The sequence below is a fragment of the Adiantum capillus-veneris genome, chromosome 12 (genome assembly GCF_014529385.1).
Source record: "Adiantum capillus-veneris isolate H3 chromosome 12, ASM1452938v2, whole genome shotgun sequence".
Taxonomy (NCBI): Eukaryota; Viridiplantae; Streptophyta; class Polypodiopsida; order Polypodiales; family Pteridaceae; genus Adiantum; species Adiantum capillus-veneris.
The window spans coordinates 43,698,093-43,725,979 of record NC_140942.1 but is presented as its reverse complement, the minus strand read 5'-3'; the positions used below and the strand labels follow the sequence as shown (position 1 = coordinate 43,725,979).

General features: G+C 44.3%; 1 protein-coding gene across 1 annotated transcript; it reads right to left on the bottom strand.

The window, feature by feature from the left end:
- Positions 1-9,608: 9,608 nt before the first annotated feature.
- LOC147445660 (uncharacterized) lies at positions 9,609-9,989 on the bottom strand. Its single transcript, XM_086526086.1, has one exon. The coding sequence runs from the start codon at positions 9,987-9,989 to the stop codon at positions 9,609-9,611; it is 381 nt and encodes a 126-aa protein (XP_086382212.1).
- Between the last annotated feature and the right edge of the window lie 17,898 nt (positions 9,990-27,887).

The window sequence follows — 27,887 nt, the reverse complement described above, 5'->3', positions numbered from 1 at the left end:
AAAATGGTGCATGACTGGTCCAAAAACCACGTCTACTTACAGTTCCAAGACTCTGTCATTCGAGTTGATCTTTTAAGTGGTCGAACGCATCCTCTAGGAAATAAATTCATCATTGATAATCGATCAGACACAACAATTCACTCAGCTCCATTACAGTATTGTTACACGTGTTATGAAGACACGGATATTGGGGAGAACTCTCCTTATATGGATATCCTACCCGGAATGGCTGAGTCAGACAATGTCGATTGGGTACACCTAGCGGCAACTATAGATACATGGGGAGCTAGAGGAACAACCTGGGTAACACCAGATGGGGAAGAGATACCACACATTGCACCAGTAAACATGTTAGGTGTAGCGCATGTAACATCCGATGATAAGAAAGAGGCACACCTACCTGAGAGTGAAACCGATGATTCCTCAAAGGCTTCAGGCCAATACACATCAGAAACGGAATCTCAGGGAGAAATGGATTCAGAACCTAAGGAAACATCGAGTGAGCCAAGTATAGAAACTGAACACTCAAGGTCTAGTACAACCATCTATGGTAATTTATATGAGAGTGAAGAAGATACAAGCAAAGACCTATCAAGCGAGTCGAGTTCAAACATTTACCAAAATCAAAACCTTAACAAGAAACAAAGGTCATATAAGAGACGACGATATCGAGCGAATGTGAGAGCTAGGATAAACAAGGAAAGATCTACTGCAGAATGGCTTAGCTATCTAGGGGCATGTGATGCTCATCGAAAGCTAGTAGACAATTGGGGTGAACATCTCCAGAGTGTCATGTGGTGCAGCCCGCGACCCATTGACCTCGCTCAATTGGAGGTTACAGAGCCGAAATTGAGTCGAACTATAAGAAGACGTCAAAACCGAGAGTTAGCACAACAACAAAAGGAGGCAGAACTAAAAGGAAGGTCTCCGTCAGGACAAGAGCCTGCTGACTTACATACGGCTCCTGAACATTTTAAATCTTATACCACGGGGGAGCGAAAGGTTGTGTATGCCAAAGCCCAACGAATACCTACCAATGGAAGCAGTGGAGTCTATGATGGTCCAGCGGTAGTTAAAGAGATAGAATTAGCAGAACCAGGTGAGGAGTCTAAACTAGTCTTTATTGCTCAAGACCTTACCGAAACTGAAGAGGCTGTACTTAAGGAGCTCCTTAAGGAATACAAGGATATCTTTGCTTGGACATATCATGACATGAAGGGCGTTCCACCTTCTGTGGTGCAACATACAATTCCCATGATCAACACTGCTAAACCTATCCAGCAACGACCCTATCCAATGAATCCTAAGTACGCCAAAATTGTACAAGAGGAGATTGAAAAACTTATCCAATGCGGATTCATATACCCTATTGAGCACTCAGAATGGGTTTCTCCAATAGTCATTGTGCCAAAAAAGAATGGGAAACTAAGAGTGTGCGTGGACCTCAAGAAAGTTAATGCAGCTACTAGGAGAGATCATTATCCCTTGCCATATTTAGAACACGTGCTTGAAAGAGTTGCGGGCAAGGAAGCTTATAGCTTTTTAGATGGGTACTCTGGTTACAATCAAATCACAATTGCATTAGAGGACCAAGCTAAAACTGCTTTTATCACAGAGTTTGGAGTGTTTGCATTTCGTGTTATGGCTTTTGGCTTAACGAATGCACCTGCTACATTCCAACGATTAATAAACACTACGTTTAAAGAATTTCTAAGGGAGTTTTGTGAAGCTTTCCTAGACGACCTTTGTGTTTATTCTTCTTGGGAGAATCATTTGTTATATCTACGAAAAATATTTGAAAGGTGCAGATTTTATTGCATCTCATTGAACCCTTTCAAATGCCAATTTTGGGTTAAGCATGGAGTCATTCTAGGGCATATAGTGTCCAAGAACGGGATATCCACAGATGAGAGTAAGATTAAAGCCATTGCCGATTTGCCACCACCTACGAACTATAAAGGAGTTCAAAGATTTATGGGCCATGTTGGTTATTATCGAAGATTTATTTTAAACTTTGCCGAGATAGCGTGTCCATTGTACAAGCTTCTTATCGAGTTTCACTGGACGGAAGAATGTCATCATTCTTATGAGTTATTAAAGAAGGCCCTAACAAGTGCTCCAATCCTACGAACACCCGATTGGATGTACCTTTTCATGTGCATATTGATGCATCAAATTTTGCTATTGGGTGTGTTCTAACTCAACCAGGAGAACATAAATTGGACTACCCTATTAGCTTTGCAAGTCGCCAATTAAATGATGCCGAGATGAACTACACTACTACAGAGCGCGAAGGTCTAGCTATGATTTACGCAGTAAAGAAATTTCGCTATTACCTTCTTGCTACCAAGTTTGTGTTTTATGTTGATCATCAAGCATTGCTATATTTGGTAAATAAGCCGTGTTCCACATGTCGAATTACACGATGGTTGTTAATTCTTCTTGAGTTTGACTTCACCGTTGTTGTGAGGCCTGGGAGGAAACATGTCATGGCGGATCATTTATCTCGTATCCCTAATGGCGAAGCTCCTACGGGGGTTGATGATGAATTGCCTGATACTCCTTTGTTCATTGTTGAGACAATGCCTGAATGGAGTGAAAAGATTGTTAACTTCTTAGTTAATGGTTTTCCACCCAAGGAACTGCGAAAAGATATAGCTCGAAAATTAATCAAGGAATGCGAACCCTATTGCTTACTGGCTGGAACTCTCTATAAGAGAGGAAAAGATGATGTTCTTAGACGCTGTGCCCGCGAGGATGAGTATTTATATATTCTACAAGAGGCACACATGGGTGTAGCTGGTGGTCACTTTTCAGGAAACTTCACTGCCCGAAAGATCTTACAGTCAGGCTATTGGTGGCCCACTCTGTTTAAGGATGCATCACTTTTTGCAAAGGGATGTGATGAATGCCAACGCTTCAACAAGCCACAAAGAAGGGATAGGATGCCTCTACATCCCATCAAGGTAACCCAACCATTTGAAAAGTGGGGCTTAGACTTTGTAGGACCGATTAGTCCGGCTGCACGTAACACGCAATCACGATATATCATTGTGGCTACCGACTATGTAACCAAATGGGCTGAAGCAAAAGCAACACGAAAGGCGGATGCAAAAACAACAGCTAAGTTCCTCTTTGAGAACATTATCACATGTTTTGGATGCCCCTTTGAACTTGTGAGTGACAATGGAACTCATTTTATAAATGAAGTAATAAAAGAACTCACATCAAACTTCATGATATCTCACCACAAGTCTACACCCTATTATCCCCAAGCAAATGGCCAAGCTGAGAGTACCAACAAAACTCTCATCTCCATTTTGACAAAGACAGATGAGGCTCATCGCACTGATTGGGACCTAAAGCTTACATCAGCTTTATGGGCTTATTGTACTGCGTATAAAGTTGCTATTAATTGCACACCGTTTAAGATGGTGTATGGCCAAGAAGCACTTATGCCATGGGAGTTTGTCATTCCTAGTCTTCGAGTAGCTTCTCAAGAAGGTTGGGATGGTAACCCCTTAGTGGAGCGATTATATATCCTGGAAAGGCTAGATGAAGAGAGGCAATTAGCTGTGCGAAATGCTCTAGTGGAGAAGGATAGGAGAAAGAAGTGGTTTGATAGCCATTTAAAGGATAAAGACATCAAGGTTGGTGATAAAGTTCTTATGTACGGGGTACGTAATGAAAAGAAGAAATTGAAATACGCTGGTAAGGGACCATATCGAGTGTGTGAAATTACCCCGCAAGGTACCATTCGTGTAGAGACTCTAGATGGAGTTGAAACCATTGGATTCCTTAATGGGAGTAAATTCAAAAGATATTATGATCCTCTAAGCCAGGAAGAGTTGCAAGCCATCCATCAAAAGAAGGCTGCCAAGGAACAAGCAGAGTTTAAAAAAATCCAAGCAAGAGTTGAGGCTCGAGAACGACAACAACGTCTTAGACGCCAACGAGAGGCTAATCTGGGAATCACAGTGTAACGCTAAAGCCAATGGTAGACCGTGGGAAGGGAAAGATCACAGAATGCTACACACCTAGTCCAGAGCTAGTTTGGGCTCCAAGGCAAAACCAATTTATTCCACCTAGCTCAGGAAGGGGGGAATTCCATGAAGCTTCTAGCTCCTCATGTAATACATCCATAGAGGTAAAAGATTCTACACAGCCTCCATCTATAGTAATGGACCTCCATGAAGCTACAAAAGAGTCCACACCTCCCAGTGTTCAAGAATCACCTGATGAACCACTTCAAGTTCGATCCTGGGAGAGTACCTTACCACCCTTGCAACTTGACGAGGCACTTAGGGTAATAGAAAACTACTGGCAAAAATCCTCACCTATTACCAACTGGAACAATTGGTTTCAAAGGGTGACAAGCTCATTTCAAACGGTATGATCTACCCAAGGAAGGGGGGAGTGTTTGTGGACATCCATCATTCACTTGCTTCCCTCTCAACCTTTCTCCGTGACCTCTTAATCTCCAATCTTAGGGAATGTATATATAAAGCCTTATACTCACAAAAACAAGATAAAAAAGTAAAAGATCAAGAGCCATAACACAAATCATAAAAAAAAATTATGCACAAGAACACGACCCTTGTAATATTTGCACTCTAACCATCATCTATTTGCGTGTACAGATATGACTAGTACGCTAGAGTCATCCACTCCTGCCTTGGGTGAGAGGTACCCTCGTTACTTTTCACAAATATTTCACATGGTCTTTCCAGTTCTTGCATGTGAATGGGATTTGATAGGTACGCTAGCATGTGAGAGGAATTTTGAGGAGTTAGAATGGCTGATACGTCTCTTGACCATGTCTGATCCATACTTAGAAGAGAGCGTTTCTCCCATTGCACAAGCCTACCCTTTTGACCAAGATGACTATAGGCGTCTAGTGACCTTCTTAGTAAACATGGGCACCTATGATGAAGAAGAAAATTTACACGACTACACGGATGGCACATATGGTCTCATGGATGATGACTTTGTTTATCTCGACGACGAGGATAGGGGATTAGCCTTAGGGTTTCCCCCCAACCTCTACAATATCCTATTCCCTTGACTCTCTAGGGGGAGTGCAAATAATTAGGTTAGGGTTCCTTATGTTTTTTGTTGTGTTCAATAAGTGTTGGTACCTTTTTCCACTAATGTGCCTCCTGGAGGTATTCCTTTTGTTTCCTAGTGTGTACAGAAGCGTGTTGCTATTGGTAGGATTTGGACCTTCATGGAATCTGTATCTCGACTCACTCTTCAAATCAAGGGCGACCATCGACACAAATAGGTGTTTCTTGTCCATTAGCATTGCCCTTTATCTTTTTTGCATCTATGATTGTCAGCTTTAATTGTGATTGGTAGCCTAATATTCACCGCATTTTCTTAGTATCAAACATTTAATTCAATGTAATTTTTTGTCATAATCACTTGTCTAGGTTTAAAAATCAAGCAGTCGACAAACTAGTTTAACCAAGTTAGGTGTTAGAAATCTTCTCTTAATACCATGGGGAATGCCTTCCTAATAATTAATGGTTACTTAGGTTCTTAATCCGATTTAGGCATCATTGTGTGAAATGTGCTAGGGCTTTCTAGTGGGCTTGACCCTATTGACCTTTAGCTTAAGTATTATAAAGGGAGTTTACTGGTGTGATGAGCCTGGGAGGTGTATCAGTGTTATAGGACCCCCCAAAGTTACAAAATTAAAATGCTGAAAATGAACAAACAAAAAATCAAAGTGCCACACTGTAAAATCTTAAGCTGGAAGAGAAATCTCAGCTTGATTTGGTACTTCACTCACATGTATTGCCTATGGTACTAGAGCCCTAGAGGTTCCCAGTGTGGGCGCTTTTCCTTGAAAAGCAAAAAACCCAAGGCATACAAAATAAGCACACACATCAAATTGAATCACTGTGAAAAGACTTTGGGGGGTCAAAGAAAAAGTAATCAGTCAGGCGATGATTTCATGAGAAATTCCTTTTATGGTAGCTTAACTACAAGGTCTTCTAGATATAGCCTCTAGTCAGCCCTCGAACATGAATACTTGGCTCTCGCGATTAAACAACTTAATTGACAACTGAAAATTAAGAAGCTTACCCATGGTATTAATATTCGATCTCTACTGCCTTTCGACCGTCAAATTAGCGACCCCAGACTTGTTTAATTTTTTACCTTTACATCTGTTTATGCATTTGATTACATTGCAATTTAATGCTCATTGCTGACAAATTATTTGAAATTCTTCTACCAGTCAATGTGTCTACCTAAAACTGCATATGCTTTTTAATCACTTATGAGAATGCAATTACTATGCCAATGTTGTTTGATTTTGCAATGACTGAAGAAGGCTAAGGACATTCATCTCAAATGCTCTTCCACCTCGACGAACGAGCTTCAACTCAATAGCTTCCGAGGACGGAATCTACATCAGGAAGGGGGGCATGTTAACCCTCACGGCTCACGGACACCCCATCACCTACGATGGATGTGTATTATGTATTTGGTAGAGTCAGGTACCGGGCTTGTCGGACCAATAGGAAAAGGGTAAGAGTGATCGCCGACGAGAGGCGCACTCTAACTGGGACATTCAAGGGATTAGTTGGCTAAGCATGGGCGCCCAAGTGTGAATGGGGTGAGCTCATATAAAAGCCAACTAAACCTAAAATTCACTCATTCTCTCATTTGTGCAATAGAAGAGTGCTCTTGCTCCATCTCCATCTCCATCTTCTTCTTCTTCACCTCCTTGTGTGTGTGTGTGTGTATGTGAGAGAAAGAGAGAGGGAGAGTGTGTGTGCGATCGAGCATTACGAAGGCATGACGGCGGCGAAGCGGTTGAGCGCGGCACGACTGCAGCTTCTTCTTCATCGCGGCGAGGAATCTACCACGAAGGCGAGCGTAGAGCGGTGAGTGACACACCCTTTGCTCTCTTGAGCTTGCTAGTTTAGGCTTGTTGTGTGCTTGGAGCCATTTGTGGCTCGCACACGGTGTATCGGCAAGTCCTTTGCTTCGACAGTGCAGCAAGGAGCGCACAACGATGACGGATAGGAGCAAATCCAAAAGGATCCTAAGTAAAGATAGAGTCCTCACCTGCATCCGTATAAACAAAACAATAGATTTGTTAGCCTTGAATACGTTTTACATGTGTGAATGAACCCTATTAGTTGGTATCCACGTCTTACTTAAAGCCTTTTTTAAATTATACCTACCATCCATGAAGAGTTGAATACACCAAGTATCTATTCTAAAAAAAAGGTTATGAGGTTGTCCCAGTGAGATTTGGAGGCCATTACCCTATTGGAAATAGGGTTGCAAGGAAACACACACAGCTTCGAGAAGACGAAGGAAGCTCAAGGCACACAAAAGAGAGTACTATTACTTAGTGTGCAATGGAAATATAAGATAGACCTACATTGATGAGTGTATATACAATGTACGGGGGGAAAAACCTCCTAGTGAGGGAAAACATTCCTCGCACATAAAGTATAGGGAAGTGTCATTTCCTAAGGACAAGATCAGTCCACAAAGGGGAGCAAGCCCAAAGCTTTGTGGAAAGCTTCAAACTTCTCACGAGACAATGCCTTTGTGAAAAGATTTGCAAGGTTGTCATGTGTTGTCACATAAGCCAAGTTCATCTCTCCTGCTAAGAGTCTCTCCTTGACATAGTGTTAGCACCTCAATGTGCTTTGTGCGAGCATGAAAAATTGGGTTTCTTGCAACTACCGATGCACCCTGACTGTCAAAGTACATGATGTTGGACGTGTCCTCACAATACCCCAATCAACCATAAGGCGTCTGAGCAAAAAATACTCAATCGTAGCTATGAAGATTGCCCCATACTCAACCTCACAACTAGAAGTGGCCACAATAGGTTGCTTCTTGCTCAACCATGATATGCATGAACTGCCGAGCATGAAACAAAAACCACTTGTGGACACTCGTGTGTCAAAGCAACCAGCCCAACTTGAGTCCAAAAAATACGGTGGAAATCATCTCCCCTTGGGATAAAACAACCCAAGATGTAAAGTGCCACTCCAGCAGCAAAATATCCGCTTAACACAAAATATAGTTCGTCCCAAATTTTGGGTCAAAAAACCTAATACTCTTAATTATAGAGTTAACTTTTCCAAAAGATCATGAAAGCTCTATAAGTTGATTTTTACATAAAGAGCTATTCACAAAAAATTCATACTTTTATAAATCCTTTTTTTTCCAACAAACTCACATTAGTGAGTGTGTATATATATTATGAAACCAAAGAAGTTACATTGAAATCCATGCACCTACCAAGCTGTGGTATCAATAGCCAACAAAAACACAAGGTTCAGATAGACTGTTACATCAACTGATAAAGAGGGCAGCCCTAAAATCATACAACAATATGGGGACTAGGATTGGCTTGGGGTTGCCGCCAAGGAGAGGGCCCTACCATAGCACACTCCTTGATGGCCAAGCCAAAATTGTATACTAGAAAAATTACTTTTTTCTTGCCATTCTTTTAAGTAGACTCACAATGTAAGTCGAAGAGCCCAACCTCTTAACCATATGGCCAATGAGATCTAGTTTTTGCATCTGCAGTCCAACTTCCTTAGTTACCAGCTTGAACTTGTCATGCACCTCCATTGAAGGGCACTGTGTTTCTTTGCTACTCCCACCAAGGTTACTGGTCTCTATGCTTATCAACTCTAGCTTATTTTGACCCTCTTCAACAAGGCGTTGGAGAGGGGGAATGGGGAGCACGCCCAGCGCGCCAACACGGAATGCCTCCTATAGCCCGGGGCACACACTGCACCCCAATCCACTTTGCGAGCACCTTCGACTCGCTCTTTTCACCAAACCACGCATGCACACATGCTCACATAGACACACACTAACTCTCACAACCCGCGCACCTCAATGCAGTAGCTTTTACGCTCTCCCACACGCTCAAAACGCCACTCTCTCTCTCTCTCTCTCTCTCTCTCTCTCTCTCTCTCTCTCTCTCTCTCTCTCTCTCTCTCTCTCTCTCTCTCTCTGTGTGTGTGTGCAACACTTCGTTGGGGCGGCACACACTTGCCGACACGTCCGCACGCACACACATGAGAGCACAAGAGAAGGGGGGATGAGACTACGCAAGAGACTCAATGCAATGGGGTAAACTCTCCTTTACTAGCATCAATCACAAGTACAGGATCAACGCCGCAACCGGCGCACACCAAAAAGAACACAAAGGGCGAGCCCCACTCCAGCCATACACAAAGGTTTCCATGAGACATGCTCCTTGTGAGCTTTCCCCATCTTCTAACGAGCGAGCCCTCCAAGGCCTTTTCCTCTACCAGGTGCTTTCTTTTTTCGCGCCGCTTCACGGACCATACCTTGCGTGCTGGCTTCGATCGCCGAGCGCACGGGCACGAAGCTTCCTTTTTTTTCTTCCAATTCTTCTTTCCTTCCTTCTCCCCAAGCCCAAGGAAAACAAGGTGAGGAGTCACGATGGCTTGCAGAGATGATTAGTAATTTTTTGTTTAAATATTAATAGATCCCTCTCAATGCAGCTGAGAGAATTCTTACTTCAAAGGCAGAATAAAATTAACCCTAAACATGAAAATTAAAATGTGAATTCAGGTGCGAGGGAGAGGCCTTCAAAGATTGACAGAGGTAGTATGGGGGATGTTTGAAATTCTGTCAAGACAATGCAACACAGGAAAGCAGACATTCCTAAGATAAGCAGAAGCAGACATTCCCAAGATAATGCAATGAGATATAATGTCATGGCATTGTACCAGCCAATGCCAGCCTCCAAGGGTAACCGCCTTCTTCACAACTCCTTGCAGGCCAACTAGAACAGATTTTGTTCGATTATTGCCTATCACGATGACCTTGGTGTGGCGCGGCAACACAGACAGCTCCTCATCAAAGCCCTCGTCGCTCGCACCCCCTGAGCACATCACCCCTTCCTCACTTGCACCACCTCCTTGCCCATACATAGCTCTTTCCTCTGATCGCACCTCCTCCATCTCCATCATCTTGAAATCAAGTGCCCTTCGTAACAAGAGCGGAGAAAACCAAACCCCTCATTGTAAGAAAAATTTGACTTGTTGGGTGCAGCTATGATTATTATATTAATGAATCATACCAGATCGAAATTACTGACGTTTCGAGCTCTGGATTTGGCAGCCAACCTGAAAATGACCACCACTCCAAGCTTTCAACAGTTTCAAGAGTAGAGGAGCAAATAAACATCTTTTTTCATTCAAGATTTTTCGACCAGGCATGCATTCCATATACAAATGACAACGGTTTTGAGGTGCGTATTGTGTGCACATGTCTGTGTGTGTTCGTTCATCACGTACGCATGTTCAAGCATTCAATGCATGGGTATGTGCCATCACCCCAAGAAGACAATAATGTGCCACATTTTATGTGGAGCTCTAAAGTTAGATTTGGTACAGGAAATACAGAGAAACATGAATGGCTTACCACATCATTAGAGCAGAGGGCACCGCAAGCTTAACAAAGCCCTTAATATCATGAAGTACCTTGGTAGAGAAGCGTGTTCTTGTCTTCACACACGATGCCACAAACACCACATAAATGGCAAGCTGTAGCACATTCATCCAGCTAGAAATGCATGTAGCCAATGCTGCACCTTTGTTCCCCAGGTCCAACTTGTAAATCAAGAACCAGCATAGAGGGCATGTTGGAGAGATACAGAGGGACTAAAGCTGGTGGCAAAGAGAACCCAGATACTGATCGATAAAAGACTGAGGTGCACATGGGCAGCTGGCCAAGCCGTTGACATAGATGGGAAACTCGATGAGTTCGCAGGGCTGATAGCAGGCTATGCAAGGAAGGCACTGCTCACATCATTACCACGAGCAATTCCTTTTGCAGACCCATTGAAGTTGAGTATTATCTTTTTCAGAGTGATTGTGGTATTGTGCCAGATATGGGTAGTCCCGCAGCCTCTGAAAGAGGCATTGAAGGAGACACTGCTAATGAATGAGGCAGGATGTCTCGTTTTGTGGAGAGTCGGGGAGGATTTGGTGCATGTGGCGGGATTGGCGATAGCGATAGGCGCGACGGTTGCCACAGCAGGGACTGCATTACCATCGGTGATAGCAGTACTGGCAGCATCAGGGGCACTGAATATAGGGAAAGCAATACCCATTTTGCTATTGCATGTGGCCAATGCTGCACCTTTATTCCCCAGGTCCAACTTGTAAATCAAGAACCAGCAGAGAGGGCATGTTGGAGAGAGAGGGCATGTGATTATGCGCGCGTATGTGTGTGTGTAGCGAAGAGAGAGCTTGCATTGTGGCAGACAGAGCTGGGCAATGCCAAGAAGAGGGCTCCCAGTGAGAGATTGAAAGAGAGACAAGCTGCAACCACGTGCGAGTTAGCGGAAGCGTCAGGTGATAGTAACATGAACTCGCACGCCTTCTCCACAACGTTAATGCACTGCCTGCCCTTGTTTTCCTCCTCGTATCACATCGAGTCATGTCGTCTAGCAGCTCCCACCTTCACACAAAGCTAAAAACCTACTGACCGTCCACGTGGACTCCATCCGCCAAAGGACGCCCAACCCAACCCAACACTAAGGCCTTTCTTCAGCAGGCCAAAAAGAAAGCCCTCCTTTGTTGAAGAAAGCTGCCTCCCTCTTTCTCTTTCTTCCCTCTTTTTTTCAAGGCAAAAGAAAAATTTCCTTTTTTGGCAGTGAAGCCAGGGCCACTCCCTCTCTTTCTAAGCCTTCACTTTGTTCTTTTTCCCCCCTCCTTATGAATTAATTTTCTTTCCCTTTTTCCAAGTCCAGCCAAGCTTTTTCCTTTGAATTTACAAACAACGGGCTCTTAGCACTTGATTCGCATGCCGTCGGTGCCCCAAATGCACAGGTTCGTTGAAGCGCCTTCTTACCAAGCCACACCCCAGCCAGCTCCAAACTTCAAAAATTTTGCCGCTTTCGATCAATTCACACCCTCGAACATCAGGTCACAAAAGTGGGGAAAAAAACTGATTCGTCTCCGTTTCGATTGTCCGCCAACCTAAATTGGGCGTACCATGATGCGTTCGACTCCGATCGGCAAGTCATAAATTTCGACTGACTCTCCATGTCGCATGCAACTTTCTAGAACCTTGGCGAGCTCAAAAAAACTTATGTCGGCGCGCTTACTAACGTGGCCCGGTGAGCACATACCCGACCCCCTGCAAACATTCCAAAGGCCATAACTTGCCCGTCTGAGCTCCGAATGGCGAACCGAAAAGACCGGAATGCTCCACAGCTTGCGCTCTATAGGTGTATCCATTGATCCCATTTTTCGTCACTTGTCTGTACCTGCTCTGCTCGTTGGGACCTGCGAAGCCTTCTAACTTCGGACTGGCATATCTTTCACATCGAAGCCTCGTTTGACGAGCCATCTGGATGAGCTTCTAGAGCATCTTGAATACCACATTTTGGGGCACATTCCACGCATCTCGAACACTTTGACTTGCCATCCCAATCAGCCCACTTCGAAGGCCCCCTGGCCTAAAAAAACACTTTAAGCATGCATTTTCGTTGCCACTGTCCTGCTGAGGTCTCCCACAGTGGCTTTAGCCCTCTACCATGCACCTGTTAGCACCCTTTGCACTACATAACACACTTTATAGCGCGCACCAACTTTGGCTGCACCATCATTGCCCACCCCCTTGTTGAACATTCATGTTCAACCACAAACAGACTTATTGCACCTAAAAAAACTACAACGCTAAAACGGCATAACCACACCAACACTGAGCAAACCATCAAACTAACCACAAAAGGCATACCACAACCTGTATGTACACTATATACATAGCTCCTATGTTGCCGGCCTTCCTTTAGGCGGGTTGCCCAATCCCCTGCTTTATCCATTATCATCCACCAGGATCAGACACCTGGCACTGGTCTTGTCCATCCACAAGTTGCAATTCCCTGTAGTGTTGCACCCCAACACAAACACAATAGTGCACACAACATAGCCTCACTGCTCCACGCAGCCATTGGCATCCAAGTACTCAAAAGAGCACTATCGTGCTCACCACTTTGCCCAACGGTCTCACCAACAGACATACGAGCATTGATGGACAAAACAACATCGACGGACAAACCTGACCCTCCCACCCAACCATGTAAAGTGGAGGACTCCTCCATAGACTCTTGTAACTGGCGACATGCCCGCTGCAATGCTGCACTCATAAGCATGGCTTTCACGACCCAATGGCACATCTCCGTTTACGGCTTCACAACACCCATAGCCTGCTCTTCCTCTTTACCCATGGCCAAATGCACCTGTTCATCACCCAAAGGCCTCTCTAACGGCATCATACCATTGTAGTCCATTCCTGTGGCATCCTCAAACACTGTATCCTCATGCTTATCCGAACCAAGAGAGCCACATGGCTCCACCAATGCCTCTTGCAGATCATCCTCTTCAACCTGTTCACTTTCCACCTCCATGGCAGCTTCCTCTTTGGCCAAGCTTTGTACCTGCCTCACTATCAAAGCACACTGCACGACCACTTTAACCAACATCACCATAAGCATGGTGCTGCACAAAACCTTTGCATGCATATCCTCAGTCCCAAGCTTGGGCACTTCCACCTGCTCTTCAGCCACATTGGCAACCATCACATCTTTATATACCAAACCAGACAGCTCTACCTGTACCATCTCAGGCTCACTAGAGTCCGTCTCTTCGCCATAGGACGTGGACCCGTCCTCTTTACCTGTATCCCACAAACTCGAACTCAAACTCCCATCACCATCACTGCCGTCAACGAACTCGGCACCTGTATTCACATCCTTTAGCAGCTCCAAAAAGGCTTGGCTACTGCCAACTTGGCTCTGCACACTCTCATCTTCCAAATCCAAGCTCTTGGTACCTACAACCTGGCCATAACCTGCCATCTTCTCGAGCAAAGACTCCACAATAACAGGTTCTACTGCCTCGTCAAGCTTCACTTGGCACTTGGCATCTACCATCTTCGCTCCACACAGACTCTCTTGAACACATGGCTTGCCCTCGTTGGAAAGCACATCCACCATTGGCACTAGCATCCTGCAAACAGGCACCTCCGAACAAGCAAAATTCACCATTGGCCTTACTTGAATAGGCTGCATACTTCGCATCATTGGCACCATCCTCGACGGGCCCAAAGAACACCCTGCTGCTACAATAGGCACATACTCTATCGGCTTAAGCAAGCCGAGCTCCATCTTCCTTTTCATTTTCTTGCTCTTGACCTTGGCCACTTGGACCGCTTTACCATAACTTTGTGTCTCTTCATCATCAACCTTTTCACGAACCACAAGATGCAGACACGCAAGAAACTTTTCCATCTTGAAGCAATCGCCATTAACCACATGCGTAACGGCCACCAACTACCTCCAGCAAGCTTCAAACTCAGCCAAAAAAACCTCAAAATTGGCACTTATATCTTGCCGCGGGCCTTTAATCTGTGCTTCCACTTCATTCACCGACACGACCTTGCGAAACTGCAGGAGAAACTCCTCTTTAAAACATGTCCAAATCTGTTTGTCTGCTGCCTGCAGACCATCAAACCAAGCCTTCGCTTTTCCTCGCAGCACCAAGGGCACCGTACGCACCTTGTCATCATCACCTGTCATCTGCAATGATAGCAGGAACAACTCAAAATCCGCCGGCCAGTCGTCCGCATCCTCGCTTCCACTGAAGATCGGGCCACTGCTTTGCCACATCCTTTCTTCCAATCACATCACCGAGGAGCTATCAGTGCGCTCCTCCGTGGGGGCACCAGAAGATGGAGAGGGGGAATGGGGAGCATGCCCAGCGCGCCAACATGGAATGCCTCCTATAGCCCAGGGCACACACTGCACCCCAATCCACTTTGCGAGCACCTTCGACTCGCTCTTTTTACCAAATCACGCACGCACACGCGCTCACATAGACACACACTAACTCACACAACCCGCGCACCTCAATGCAGTAGCTTTTACGCTCTCCCACACGCTCAAAACGCCACACGCACTCTCTCTCTCTCTCTGCAACACTTCGTCGGGACGGCACACACTTGCCGACAAGTCCGCACGCACACACACGAGAGCAGAAGAGAAGGGGGGACAAGACTACGCAGGAGACTCAATGCAATGGGGTAAACTTTGCTTTACTAGCATCAATCACAACTACAGGATCAACGCCGCAACCGGCGCACACCAAAAAGAACACAAAGGGCGAGCCCTGCTCTAGCCATACACAAAGGTTTCCATGAGACCTGCTCCTCGTGAGCTTTCCCCAACTTCGAACGAGCGAGCTCTCCAAGGCCTTTTCCTCTGCCAGGTGCTTGCTTTTTTCGCATCGCTTCACGGACCATACCTTGTGTGTTGGCTTCGATCGCCGAACGCACATGCACGAAGCTTCCTTTTTTTTCTTCCAATTCTCCTTTCCTTCCTTCTCCCCAAGCCCAAGGAAAAAAAGAAAGCCCTCCTTTGTCGAAGAACGCTGCCTCCCTCTTTCTCTTTCTTCCCTCTTTTTTTAAAGGCAAAAGAAAAAAATTCCTTTTTTTGGCAGTGAAGCCAGGGCCAGCCACTGCCCTCTCTTTCTGAGCCTTCACTTTGTTCTTTTTCCCCCCTCTTTATAAGTTAATTTTCTTTCCCTCTATCCAAGTCCAGCCAAGCTTTTTCCTTTGAATTTACAAACAAGGGGCTCTTAGCACTTGATTCGCATGCCGTCGGTGCTCCATATGCATAGGTTCGTTGAAGCGCCTTCTTACCAAGCCACACCCCGGCCAGCTCCAAACTTCAAAAATTTTTCCGCTTTCGATCAATTCACACCCTCGAACATCAGGTCACAAAAGTGAGGGAAAAAGCTGATTCGCCTCCGTTTCAAGTGTCCGCCAACCTAAATTGGGTGTACCATGATGCCTTCGACTCCGATCGGCAAGTCATAAATTTCGGCTAACTCTCCATGTTGCATGCAACTTTTCAAAACCTTGGCAAGCTCAAAAAAACTTCTGTCGGCGCGCTTACTAACGTGGCCCGGTGAGCACGTACCCGACCCCCCGCAAACATTCCACAGGCCATAACTTGCCCGTCTGAGCTCCGAATGGCGAACCGAAAAGATCGGCATGCTCCATAGCTTGAGCTTTACATGTGTATCCATTGATCCCATTTTTCGCCACCTGTCTGTACCTGCTCTGCCCGTTGGGACCTGCGAAGCCTTCTAGCTTCGGACTGCCATATCTTTCACATCGAAGCCCCGTTTGACGAGCCGTCTGGACGAGCTTCTAGAGCACCTTGAATACCACATTTTGGGGCACATTCCACGGATCTCGAACACTTTGACCTGCCGTCCCAATCAGCCCACTTCGAAGGCCCCCTAGTCGAAAAAAAAACTTTAAGCATGCATTTTCGTTGCCACTGTCCTGCTGAGGTCTCCCACACTGCCTTTAGCCCTCTACCATGCACCTGTTAGCACCCTTTGCACTGCATAACACACTTTATAGCGCGGACCAACTTTGGCTGCACCAGCGTCTGTCTCTATGCTTATTGACTATGGCTTATTGAAGGTAGGCTGGACTCCAGAAGAGGCCGTGTCTCCCTAGTTGGCCATCTCCAGGTCATTTTGACCACTGAGTTGCAAGTAGCACCTGCCTCATGGCAATTTCTAGCAAAATATCAAATTCTCTGACGCTTGTAACAAGCATTGGAAAATGAGGCAAAGGCCATCTCTTAACGATAGGCACCAAAATCTCCCATGTTTAGATTCAAATATTTAGGTATGGGCTTGCTCATGTCCCACAAAATGCATACTTTAACATCCAAGCCCGACTTGATATGTTGTAGTTTGGGAGTAAACAACACCCAGCCCCCATAAGCTTAACGATAGTATCCACATGGGCCTGGATCCATAGAGGAAGGTTCTTAATGTTACACTCACGTGTCCCTCGGGTAGTTTTGATGTGAACCGTTTCCCTATACACGGGCACTTTTTACTCTAGTGCTGGCTAGAGGTTTTTTCCCCGTGTAACAACATATACACATTATACGCATGTGTGGTGGTACGTTGTACTTAGGGAGACTTGTATCTTTCTCTCATACGCACACTTGAACTCTTCATAACAAAGTGAGGGAGCTTCAAGTTATCAAGCTTCTTGATGTGTGTGTGTGTGCATCTACGGGTGTGTGTGTGTGTGTGCACATCTATAGCTTCCCTTACTCCCTAATTCACCCAAAAATGGTATCAGAGAAGGCTCTTTAGCTCCCACAAGCATTCTCCTTCCTCCATACCTCATATTAGGTTTTGTAGGAGGTGCAACCTCAGGACAACTAGTCACCGTTTTGCTTGCCACGGGTGCTCCGGGTGTCCGTTTTGCTCAACCTAGACTCAAAACAAAGCTAAGAACGAGTACTATGCAAAGTTGTCACAAATCAACATTTCCGCACACATTAATCTTTGATCTAACAGCATTTACAGGTCTATAAATTTTCTGCAGGTTTTGCCGGGAGTGCATTTCTTGCCAATTTATTGTTCGTGGGTGCTATGGCAAGCAACAATGACTTGTTTGGCATGTTTCAAGATGAGGATAAGCTTGATGGGACCAATTATCGGATGTGGTCTTACATTATGAAACATGTGCTTGTTGCAAAGCAACTATGGAACATTGTGACTGATGTAGACAAGAGACCTGGCAGTTCTACTTCTACTATTACAGATGCAAATAGCTCTTCAACAGTTGTTTATTCATCTTCTCCACCTACACAGGATCAGCTTAGATGGGATGAAAAGGATACCCAAGCACATGCTTTGATTGCTCTTTCCGTGAAGCGTCATATTGTTCCGCACATTCGGTCTTGCACTTCATCCAAGCAAGCTTGGGATGTACTTGCTTCTTTGTATGTCGGGCGCAATGAAGCCCGTGTGGCTTACTTGAGGAAGCAACTTGAGAAAATGCATATGGCTGAAGGTGATTCCGTTGATGTGTATGTTACAAAGATTAAGGATTTGAAAGAGCAATTGGCAAACATAGATGAGATTATCTCGGACAATTCTCTCATCTCCACTTTGCTTAAAGGGTTGCCAGATTCTTTTCAAAGCTTTGCTACTACTCTTTGTTTGGTTGCAAAAGGAAATCCCAACATGTATACTTTTGATGAGGTTGTGCCACTTCTCTTGCAAGAAGAGAAATCTAGAATGAATAGAAGTGGTTTGATTGAGGGAACTCAAGCACTTCCTATCTCTCAAAGAGGTAAAAGCAAGTCCAGACCAGCTTTGGGCACATCAAAACCAAAGCCCCAAACTCCCTCTTCCACTAATTCTTCTAGTGATGGTGATTCACAAAAAAAGAAGAGATGCAAGTATTGTTGGAAGTCGAGACGTACCATTGAGGAATGTAGAAAGCTTGCAGAGCGTAATGATAAGAAGAAGCAATCAGACATGTCTATCATTGAGAGCACGGGTAAGGCAAAGGATGATGAAGCTAATCTTGCTCAACATGTTTGGGCTTGTGTTGTTACATGCACATATGATTCTTCACTACATTCTACATGTATGACAGTGCGTGAGGCTAATCTTGATTGGTACTTTGATAGTGGTGCTTCCAAGCACATAACATCATGTAAGAAGTTTTTTGTGTCCTTGCAAGATGCACCAAAGGGGGGGCATGTTGTTTGCACAAATAATACCTCTTACCCTATCATTGGAGTTGGGAACGTAAAGCGTACGGCTGCAAATGGGGGTGTTGTGACTCTCAAGAATGCCTTGTATGTGCCAGGCATAAAGAAGAACTTGCTTTCGGTTCCTACCATTGCCTCTTCGGGTCTTCATGTACATTTTGTGGATGCCAAATGTATGGTTCATGACTTCAGCAATGGTGATGTTATTGTCATATCTGGGACATTATGCAATGGCTTGTATCGCATGGATACTTATGAGAGACATGCATCAAATGCCTTACTTGTTTGTACTCCTTCTATGGCTGAAACGGAGTTATGGCATGCACGTTTTAGTCATTTAAACTTCAATAGCTTGCTCTATTTACAAAAGTGTGACATGGTTGTTGGTTTGCCCACACTTGGCTCCATTGAGAAGCATGCTTGTGAAGGTTGTATACTTGGCAAAATGCATCGTGTCTCTTTTCCGAAGGATGGTTCTGTTCATGCTACAAAAAATTATAGCTTGTACACAGTGATGTATGTGGTCTTGTGAAGACTCCATGTTTTGGAAAGTATGTATATTTTGGTACCTTCATAGATGATGCTACTCATCATACTTGGGTGTATCCATTGAAAGCAAAGAATGAAGTTTTTGCATGCTTTAAAAGCTTTGTGCTATGGCTGAAAATTTCAGTGGCAACAAACTTATTACTCTTTGCACAGATCGTGGTGGGGAATATATGTCGAATGAGTTTAATGTTTTTCTTCGTGACAAAGGTATTATGCATCAGCGTACTTGCCATATACACCTCAGCAAAATGGTGTTGTCGAGCGTAAGAATCATACTCTCTTGGAAATGGCACGTTGTATGGTTAAAGGAAAAAATCTTCCTGATAAGTTTTGGATGGAAGCGCTCATGTGTGCAAACTATGTTTTGAATAGATGTCCTACTAAAGCTTTGAGAGTTGTTACACCTTATAAGGCTTGGAATGGTCGAAAGCCAATGGTGAGCCATATGCGTGTGTTTGGTTGTTTGTCATATGCTCTTGTTCCTTCACAACAACGTCACAAACTGCAAGACAAGGCTATAAAATGTATCTTTGTGGGCTATAGTGCTGAAAGTAAAGGTTATCGTTTGTATCATCCATTAACGGACAAGATTGTTGTAAGTCGTGATGTGGTATTTGCTGAAAATTCAGCCCATCCCTTGCTTGAATATAAAACGCAGCCAAGTATTGGGTCACAAGATATGTTTGATACACTTATGCCTTTGTTTCAAAGTGCTACATTGAATAATGACCATGTAGAGCAGCCAAATGAGGTTCAAAGAGCTGAAAATTTTTATCCAAACATGGTTGAAAATCAGCATAAAGCTCATCCCATTGATGATATACAAGTTGATCATGAATTACATAAGGAACGCACTTCTATCAGGGATGCACAAGCAATTCCAAGATGACTGAAGCAAACTTTACAAGATAGTAAGTTGAGTGCTCCTTTGCATGGTAGAACAAGATCATCTACTCGCCATGTATCGAGTGATTTTATGGATATAGCTCTCATTGCAACAGCATGTAATGAAGAACCACTATCTTTTGAAGATGCATCTAAAAATGAGGAGTGGATGGCTGCTATGCAATCCGCATTGGATTTGATTTCCAAGAATGGTACTTGGGAGTTATGTGACTTACCTAAAGGTAAGCATGCAATCGGTACTAAGTGGGTTTACAAACACTACAAGAGGCTATTCATATTAGCGACGCTCACACAGCGACGCTCAAAAAAAAAATTCCCGGCGTCGCTATGAGCGTCGCTATAAGCGTCGCAAATTTCTTTGTAAATTTGCGATGCTCATAGCGACGCCAGCTGGGCTAAAAAAATAACCGAGCGCGCCCAAAAACTCAGATCTTAGATCTGAGTTTTTCGGCGCCCTCAAGCAAGGAGCAGGTAACGCTCTCCCTCTCTCTCTCTCTCTCTCTCTCTCTTTTTCTTCTCCACACACACACACACACACACACACACACACACACACACACACACACACACACGAGGAGAGGAAGGAGAGCCAGGTATGCTCCTTCCCTCTCCTCATTCTCATGTTCCCTTCCCCTCTTTCTCTCTCCCTCTCTCTCTCTCTCACACACACACATACACACACACATAGTGTTTTTGAGTGAGAGAGAGAGAGAGAGAGAGAGAGAGAGAGAGAGTACAAACAAAAACAAAAACGTACACACACATACATAAACAAAGAATGCATACACACATTGAGAGAGAAAAAGAGAGAGAGAGCATGCATAAACAAAAAATGCACGCATTGAGAGAGGAAAAGAGAGAGAGAACATGTATAAACAAAAAACGCACACATTGAGAGAGGAAAAGAGAGAGAAAACATGCATACAATCCAAAAAAATGCACACACATCGAGAGAGAAAGAGAGAGAAACTAATTTAACGTCGTAGGAAACTAATTAAAATTAAAAGACCTAAAGATCTAGCCGACGAGGAGTTGAACTCAAGACCTATTATTCAAGAGGGAAATGGCATAATCAATCTATCATACTTGGCATGGGTGATAGAAAGGTTATACCATTTATCTCTTTTTATTGGTACACACATCCACACACGCGCACACACACAAGAAGAAGAGAGTTATAACGTCGTAGGAAACTATCTTAAAAGACGTTAAAGATTAGGTTATATGTAGACTTACATTAAATTAGATTTAGGTTTATTTTTAACTAGATTTACGTTTATTTACACTAGATTTAGATTTATGTTATATTAGAGTAGATTTAGGTCTCCATAGACTGCGATGCCTGCATGAAGCGGGTGAAGAAAGCCCTCAATGGAATATAGGGTATTGCTGCCTTCACTCATGGTGGGCTCCGTCGATCCAAAAGTACTGGTGAAATGTCTTCAGAAGATAGGGAAGAAGGTGGATCTTCAGGGCGGCAAGAGTCACTACATCCCCGACACAATGACCATCTAGACAACCTCTAGTCAGTCAACAGCAACTTCAAAGTTAGTAACAAGAGCAAGAACGGTCTAAAGGGCCAATTGCTGTTGTCAGATGTGGATGGAGATGAGGCAGCATCACCGCCGGAAGTTAACTCTCACATCTTTAGTGATGAGAATGCCAACTCTTGCCGAGTTATGTGAAAAATTATGTGTTAAATCATTTTTAAGGTTCTTATAATCCCTGTTAGTTTAGTTCTTTGTTTTTAATATAACATAATTTGTTAGTTTAGTTCTTTGTTTTTAATATAACATAATTTACGTTAGATTTAGATTTATGTTATATTAGATTAGACTTAGGTTTATTTAGGTTTACCCACACACACACACACACACACACACACACAAGAAGAAGAGAGTTTTAACGTCATAGGAAACTATCCCAAAAGACGTTAAAGATTAGGTTAGATGTAGACTTACGTTAAATTAGATTTAGGTTTATTTTTAGTTAGATTTATGTTTATTTAGATTTACGCTTATTTACGTTAGATCGAGTCCACGCAAGAATTACTTACGGTTTAGGGTTTAGAGTTAGACGAACAGTGAAAAGATCTACTGTGAAAAGATGTTAAGATGCTGTGAAGTGCTACAGCTAGAGAAGAGGCAAAGGGGTTTTGTCCACTACATGCAGTATCATGTAGACGTGGGTGTGTAGATTTCTTGTACCCACAAATATAGGTATTGACCAATAAAGACGAGATTATAACCCGGTGGTTCTGATCTCCGTGCACCTCTAGACCGAGGTGTGCGGGGATTGGACATGACTAGAGAATGTGAGGTAAAGAGAGAGAGAGAGAGAGAGAGAGAGAGAGAGAGAGAGAGAGAGAGAGAGAGATAAGACGAAGAATGCCAATAGAATATTAAATTTGTTGTCCAGGTTAAAAGTTTTTTATCCTCATTACGAGTAGCGACGAGGATGTGGGACCGTCCAACCGAAACACCTATCTCTCAACGAGGGTCTTATGTCCTTGTAATCAATGCAAGCATGCTGTGCGACGGACAAGACGTGTTTCTTTGCAGCACGTTCGCGAATTTGGCGAGTTCGATCCATCTATTATAGATCGAGTTGTTGCCAATTATAACTCGTCGGACTCTGACGCTGGCCAACAAGCAGCAATCTTGCAACCCAATAGATGTGTTCGCAGGCGCTTTGGTCAAGCAGCATATGTGAGGCCACAAGATGTAGCCTCTGACAGCTCGGGGGATGATCATGCAGAGCACATTCCCAACGAGGCAATGTTTGAGCCCGAGATTGATGAAATGATCGAGACGATCATGGATTCAGAAAGGCTTATCTATGATGATATGAAAAGTGAAGCCGATACGCCATTGTATAATGGAGCACGTATGTCTAGATTGAAAGCACTCCTGGTTCTTCTCAATATGCAGGCAAAGTTTGGATGGAGTGACACTAGCATCACAGCGCTTTTCAGGTGATCTATTACAATTAGTTTACTTTAATAAAACTCTAAATGTATAATGATCTGATAGATTTTTACACGACTGTATCATATTTTTATGTTGTGTAGATTGCTGAAAGAGCACATACTACCAGCTGACAATGTGATGCCAGATTCCCGAGATGAAGCAAGAAAGATTTTGCAAAACTTGGGGATGGATTACAATTCTATCCACGCTTGTCCTAATGACTGCATTCTTTTCAGAGGGGAATACATAGACATGGAGAAGTGTCCGAAATGTGATTCCGAAAGATATCGAGTAGATCTCCACGGGACAAAAATTCCACAAAAGGTTTTGCGACATTTCCCTCTGCTTCCTCGCATCAAGCATTTCTTCGAATGTAAGTCCATGGCCGCCCTAGCATCATGGCATGAGGAGAATAAATCTTCGGATGGTGTGCTACGAATTCCTGCAGATTGCGTAGCGTGGAAACATATAGATGGAACATGGTCGGATTTTGCCAGGGAAGCTCAAAATTTGCGCTTAGGCCTGGCTATGGATGGCGTAAATCCATTTGGTCAAAGATCAACATCTTACAATGTATGGCCCGTTGTCATCGTCAACTACAACATTCCCCCGTGGTTGACTACGAAGAAGGGGCACCTATGGCTAAGTTTGATTGTGCCAGGGCGATATAAAGTGGGGAATATGGATGTGTATCTTCGTCCACTATTGGAAGAGCTACAACAATTGTGGATTGGCATATAGGTGGTGGATATGAGCCGACACACAGGACGACGGAATGCTTTGATCAGAGGCATTCTAATGTGGACCATGCATGACTATCCCGGGCTAACAGAATGCTCAGGTGATCTATTGACACTCCTCACTCAGACACTGTAAATCTTGTTTTTTCCCATAGTTGATCTATTATCATGTGTATACATGCAGGGCTTCAAACAAGCGGATACAGAGCATGTGTCACATGTGGACCTAGACTGAATGCACGTAGGGCACCCTCACTGAAGAAGCAAATCTACGAAGGTCATCAAGCGTATCTTCCAGAGAATCATGTGTTACGCGACGGATTTTTGGGAAGAGAGCCACCAAGGATGTCTGCACAAGCATGGTTAGAGCAGAAGGAGATGCGCGATGACGGATTGCTTCCAGGGATGAAGAGACTATCTCTATGGTACGAGTTACCATACTGGCACCGACTCATGATCAATCACTTGCTTGATCCAATGCACATATTCAAGAATGTGGGTAATCTACTATGGGACCATCTGACCGGCAAGAAAGATACTTTGGGAGCCAGAGTTGACCTTAGAAATGTGGATCGTATGGAGCAATATTGGCCGCAAACAGCGTCTGATGGATCGATAAAACTCCCTAAAGCACCATGGATTTTCACAGGAGCCCAAGAACGCAAAGTAAAAGAGACCATTCGATCTTTGCGGACCTCCACTGGCGTAATGCACTCGCTCCGAACGTGTTTTACTAAAGAAGGAAAGCTTACCGGTTTGAAGTCACACGATTGGCATAAAATGTGTCAGGTACGTTCATAGTGGACTTTAATATCATTGCATAAAATGTGGACTTTAATATCATTGCTGCACATACTTTACAGTTTATTTTACCTGTTGCCATTGAGGGATGTTTGTCTCTCGACATCCGTAACACAATCTACAAACTTGCAAAGCTCGTGCAATGGATCTCACAAAAGGAGATCAACGTAGATTCCATACCATTCGCCAAACTAAATGCTGCGGAGCTTGTGTGCATGTTTGAGAAACATTTTCCTACTACAATGCTAACCATTCAGGTGCATCTTCTTGTTCACATAGTTGATGAGGTGGAAATAGCTGGCACAGTTCATTCCAGATGGATGTTCTTCTTAGAGCGTTTCATGAAAACGCTTAAGGGATATGTGCGTCAAAAGGCACGTCCGGAGGGGAGCATGGCAGAAGGTTGGTTGGTATCAGAGTCCCTAGTGTACATTGGAGAGTGGCTAGACGGATTTGATAAATCTCGGGACACGCTATGGCGAACCATAGATGATGAGCGCATATCTGGGATTGTCATGTGCAATCTCGGTGTTGAGAAGAAGATGACGGAAGATCTAGAGGCTAAAATCAACCTATTTTGCATGCTTCACAATCCAGTGATGCAAAAGTGGATTTCACAATATGAGGATGCAAAGCAAGAGCGACAAAGGGCACGAATCGAGTGGAGACGGGGAAGACGACCACCGATGCACTATCCAGCGGTTCTGGAGAGCCTACCAACCTTCATGAGCTTAAGATGGTTGCACAACCAATTGAAAAGCGCACAACAATGCGGTGACGAAGTGACTGAAGAAGAGTGGGAGTACTCTCGGGGTTGCGCGACCAAGGTAAGTTTGCAATGTACGACTAGCAAGTGACTTTATTTATAAACGTTTGAACGGCCACTCATAATCTTTGTTCGTTGTAGTATAAGTCATACACAGTAGCATGGTGTAAAGGTCGACATTTTAGGGTGGAACGAATCGACAAAAAGCGTTTTACTCAAGATTGTCGAATCATGGCAAAATTTGAACAATCTAGTCGACGATGTTCCTCTGATGCAGATCCTGTGGTGGCGGAACTCACTTACTTCGGCACGCTGCAAGAGATTTTGAGGATCGATTACAGAGGATTTTTTGTCGACTTGTTCGACGTGCAATGGTTCAAGATAATCATGGAGGGTCGCAACGCTACTGTGCATAGAGGAGAGTCTGGTTTTCTTGAGGTGGATTCTACTAAGAAATGGACTGACCTAAGAGACACTTTCGTACTACCCGAGCATTGTGAACAAGTAAGTATGTAAATAGTTAACATCCCCCTTTTACAAGTTATGTGCTTGAAAGCTCTCATGTAAGTTATGTGGCTCTGGCAGGTAATATTTCATCCTACAAAGTCTACATCAAACTGGTGGTACGTCATAGAGGTAGCCCCTCGTAGTGCAAGGACGTATGAAGGCTACCATGTGCCAATCACAACGACATCAATGGAGGAGATCAGAGAAGATGCTCAATCAGAAGCCGCTGCGGTGGTGCCAGACGAGCATCAAGATGCTACTACTCTATATGGGGTGCATGCAGAGGAGCTACAAAATGAAACAGAGGATATGTGTTTAAACAGAGAGCTCTATATAGATATAGGAAGTTATGCTGAGTTATGCGAGGATGAGAGAGAGATCTCTTAAAGCCACAAATATTGTATTTGAACAATTTTGCTCCGTGTTGTAAAAGCTCTGGCTCTCTAAGTACCTTCCATGGTGTATAACGCTCTTTTCTACTCGCGCTCACATCTTTTGATTGAAAATTCTGAGTTTTCGACTTGCCTCTTCTATCACTCAATTCATTGCGTCATTGTATTTATATGCGTCATTACGTCATTGTATTTAATGGTCTTTGCGTCATTGTCTACTCTATTCATTCAATATTAAGTTTAAATATTCGTGTGTTTAATGCAAGTATGGATGATGAGGAGTTTCTTTCTTCTTTGTCACCGCAGCAGAGACAATGGTACGTGGAGCGTCATCGCTCTGGCGCATCATCGCGCGTTCCTACTCCATCCACATCTCCCTCTCTTTCGGAGCATTCAGCGTGCTCCGAAGCTTCGGCGTCGACGAGACGAGCTTCACACTCGTTTAGACACCGGCGCTCTAGTGGTGGCAGTGGCGGTTGTTGTGGGGATTCCGCCACCGATGCCTCCACACCGCCTCGTGTTCGACGAGGCTCTTTACCCTCCCCTTCTTTGCCCGCCCCCACACCAGCCACAACATCGCCATCTACGCCAGGTTTTGCACGGCTGACTGTTCCTAGAAGCTACACACCTCTACCTACTCCGCCAGGAGCCACCCCACTCGACACTCCTCGCTTCGGGGCCCAGACGCCGGTGGAAACACCTGACGTCCGTACCCCCATCGACACGCCGCTAGAGACCCCTGCCGGGACACCCAGGTTCACGCGTCACCGGTCAGAGGGCTTGTCTTACTCCATCGACTTCAGCGGCGGCATCATCATGGATGATGACGGCAAGAAGGTGATCTCGCGCATGCGTGGTCTTTGCTCTCAGCTGTTTAGACACTACATACTAAACAAATGGAGTGAAGTACCAAGTGATTTAAAAAACAAAGTCATCAGCATACTTCATGATGAGTTTCCCGTTCCAACACGGGATCACCGCTTCAATGAAGACCTGATGAAGATTCGAATGCGCGAATACTGCAAACACAAGCGTTCCGAAGTGCAAAAAGCAATCAAGAATGGGTGGAACAGGCCAGATTGGCTGGCCAAAGAAGATTGGAAGAATGCGAAGAAAGCAGCGCGCGGGAATCCCGACAAGTGGAAGCAACAAAAGGATGCAGCCAGAGCGAGAGTAGAGGCAGGGAGCTCGCACCACTTGGGGAGCGGTGGATGGGCATCATTTGAGGCCAATTTTGTAAGTGTTTTCACATTGCTCTTTATGTTCGATAGTTTAGGGTTTATGAGTTTTTTAATTCTAACATAATGAAATCTTTGTATGTTTTGACAGTGGTCGATGACAGGACGTGATCCCACACCGTACGAGCGCGAGTACGCAGGCAGGAAGGGCTTCAACGCCCTGATGGACATTCTCAGTTCTCGCGGCGGCATGGTTAGTATTAGGGTTTACTCTTTTTTATTTTTTGTATTGTTTTATAAATGTCGTTATATGTTTATACTTACTGAAAGCTGTCTTATTGTCTTTTTTTGCAGAATCCGACAGATACGCCGCTTGGACGCGATGAGACGTCTGACTATACGACGTCAGTTTAGCCGTAGCTAGATAGCATTAGTTTAGGGTTTC